This window comes from Temnothorax curvispinosus, unplaced genomic scaffold (assembly GCF_003070985.1).
Source record: "Temnothorax curvispinosus isolate PA1 unplaced genomic scaffold, ASM307098v1 QBEX01011658.1, whole genome shotgun sequence".
In the NCBI taxonomy this organism is placed as follows: domain Eukaryota; kingdom Metazoa; phylum Arthropoda; class Insecta; order Hymenoptera; family Formicidae; genus Temnothorax; species Temnothorax curvispinosus.
In genome coordinates, this window is record NW_020221438.1 from 19 (window position 1) to 2494 (window position 2476).

General features: G+C 30.5%; 1 protein-coding gene across 1 annotated transcript; it reads right to left on the reverse strand.

Annotated features, from left to right (window-relative positions):
• Positions 1-580: 580 nt before the first annotated feature.
• On the reverse strand, positions 581-2270 carry LOC112461704 (lysosomal aspartic protease-like; the record flags this gene model as incomplete). Its single annotated transcript, XM_025027042.1, has 6 exons — positions 581-1055; positions 1131-1223; positions 1355-1487; positions 1569-1691; positions 1804-2003; positions 2148-2270. Coding segments are annotated over 6 exons (831 nt in total), but the record flags the coding sequence as incomplete, so codon positions are not given.
• Between the last annotated feature and the right edge of the window lie 206 nt (positions 2271-2476).

The following is a 2476-nucleotide window of genomic DNA, read 5'->3' on the forward strand; positions in this document are numbered from 1 at the left end:
GTAGAGACGTCGGCTTGTGTAATTATATAAAATTTTTGCGAACGTGTATTGCAAGAAAATTTTATCGTTGTTACGCATCATCAGAATTACTCGAGAATCTTTCCTTGTGTATCATATGTTATTTAAAACTAGCAGTAGTTAATACAATATGCAAATTCTTAAAAATAACAATTTCAAAATATAAGTTTATAATATTAACGATAGTGAGATACCTAAACTAATTTTGCAATATTATAACACTTTATTTATTAGAATAGATTATATATATACAGATTATATATATACGACATGATAATTTTCGTATCGAGAATTTGGTATCTATAATGTGTCAAAAATTTTAGATAATGTTTATTAATAAGCAAAAGATTTATGCGTGTATACGTTTGTGTAAGCATAAGAAATGTAAAAAGTTATATATTGATTACAAATGCGGTATGTTAGACTCTTATACATATAAGCAAAATGTTATATGATATCTTGTACTCGTATGTAAGCAGAAAATTTATAAGATTAAACGAGATAATATTTTTCGGGATACTACATTAAGATGAGATTGAAAGGGCGATATATGAAATCAATATTCAGTGTAAAAAATACTTCATTTTAATAGACTTCATTTTAATAAACTTATATACAAGTTATATTTACAACATCTAACAATTCGATAGTTGCCGAAAAAACAAGATGTACCAAGTCGTTGGTAGAATAAATATCGCATATCTTTCTTCTAATTCTTACATACTTATTAATTTAAAAATATACCACATAAATAATCCCATTAAAATTACAAATCGTATGTCAGTCGATATTCTAAAAAAATATGAATTATTTGTTTAGTAATGTCATTTAGATTTCCTAATATTTAATTATAACTTCATGAGAAGAAGAATCAAGATTTATCGTTTTGCAATGGCGAATCCCACTCGGTCGTTCCCCATGTCAAATACGGTGTAGTACCGACCAATAAATACATCGCCCAAAATCCATTCTATACCATTAGACGGAGGAACAGCTTGAAAGCCGGGAATGCATTCATCTCCAATTTCAGCGCGGAGCTATGAAACATTAAATATGGCATTATATATCTATTCTAAAAACAATTTAAACCTTTATATAATAATATTCTTTACCTTCAAGATATAATCTTGACCAGTGAGTGGAAACGTCTTACCACCTATGACGAAATTGATATTGGGCAAATTAGAAATCTCGTCGCAGTTCACCTTTAAACGAAGGTCAATGTTAGTAATCCATATTAATAATCCGTAACTTATTAAACATTTATTAATTTATTTGAATAATTCATTTAAGATAATTGTGAAAGCTGCCATTGCAGAAAGGGATAATAAATTACCGTATCATTAACAACACCGATTTCTCTGTAAATAACTTCGATAGTCTGCGGTGGTCCACCTATCCTAGAAGCGCCCGTGTCGACCATAGCTTGACAGCCTTCCGAGCAAAAGGTGTAATTTTTTACTTGAATCCTACAGTGGGATAGCATTACCAATTAGCTGACACATAATCCGTGGTTGACATACGTATAATTTAGAAAAAAAACTACATACTTATCCATTTTAAATTGCCAGTAATCTTCGTGGGTAACACCCACATACGTAAACTCGCCCTCGTAATGGGAGGAATTGGTGCCACCCAATATCAGTTCACCGCCGATCACGTCATTCTCATTTCTGTATAGGTTGTATATTTTTTACATTTGCATTTTACATTGCATGGAAAGACAAAGTATGTAATTTAAAAAATAGTATTAAGCACACGTGAGGCATACGGAAAGATACATACCGATTTAAATAGATGCTAAAAATTGGTTGAGACACCACGTATTGATCAATCATGTTTTGGAAGACAGAAGGCACTTCAAATTCAGATAAGTCGGGATAACCCATCCCCAGAACGCCGTCGCATTGTGCAGAGTCCCAAAATCTTGTCGAGAAATTAAGCGCTTCTCCGAATGTCTGTAATGAAACCTTAAGCCCACCAATCTGCGAAACGTTGATATTATTAATAAAGTATGATTGCGCGCATTTTTTTTCAGAGAATGATAGCAACATGTGTTTTTTAAAAAATTTTCATAGATTATGACTGTGATTAGAATTAAATATATCATTTACTTGACAATGACTTACGATTACGTCATCAGTAGATAAAATCCCAGACACACCGCCATCTTCGTAATCAATAACAAATGGCTCATTCTGTGGTGTATATGTGGTGGACTTTGTATTATCATATTTATTATGTTCCACTGCAAGAAGTAGTAAATAAAATTAAATCAGTTAATATTGAAGAATCTAGAAATATAAATTTCTTTATATTAATCTAAATATATAACTAACAGTAGTTAAATCATCAAATATATTTATGTTTATATTTTTTGCTTTAACATGTGAGCTGTTTCGTATAAAAAATTATTTGTGTTTTTAAAGTAAGTGTGCTAAATAATGTAAATAAGAAA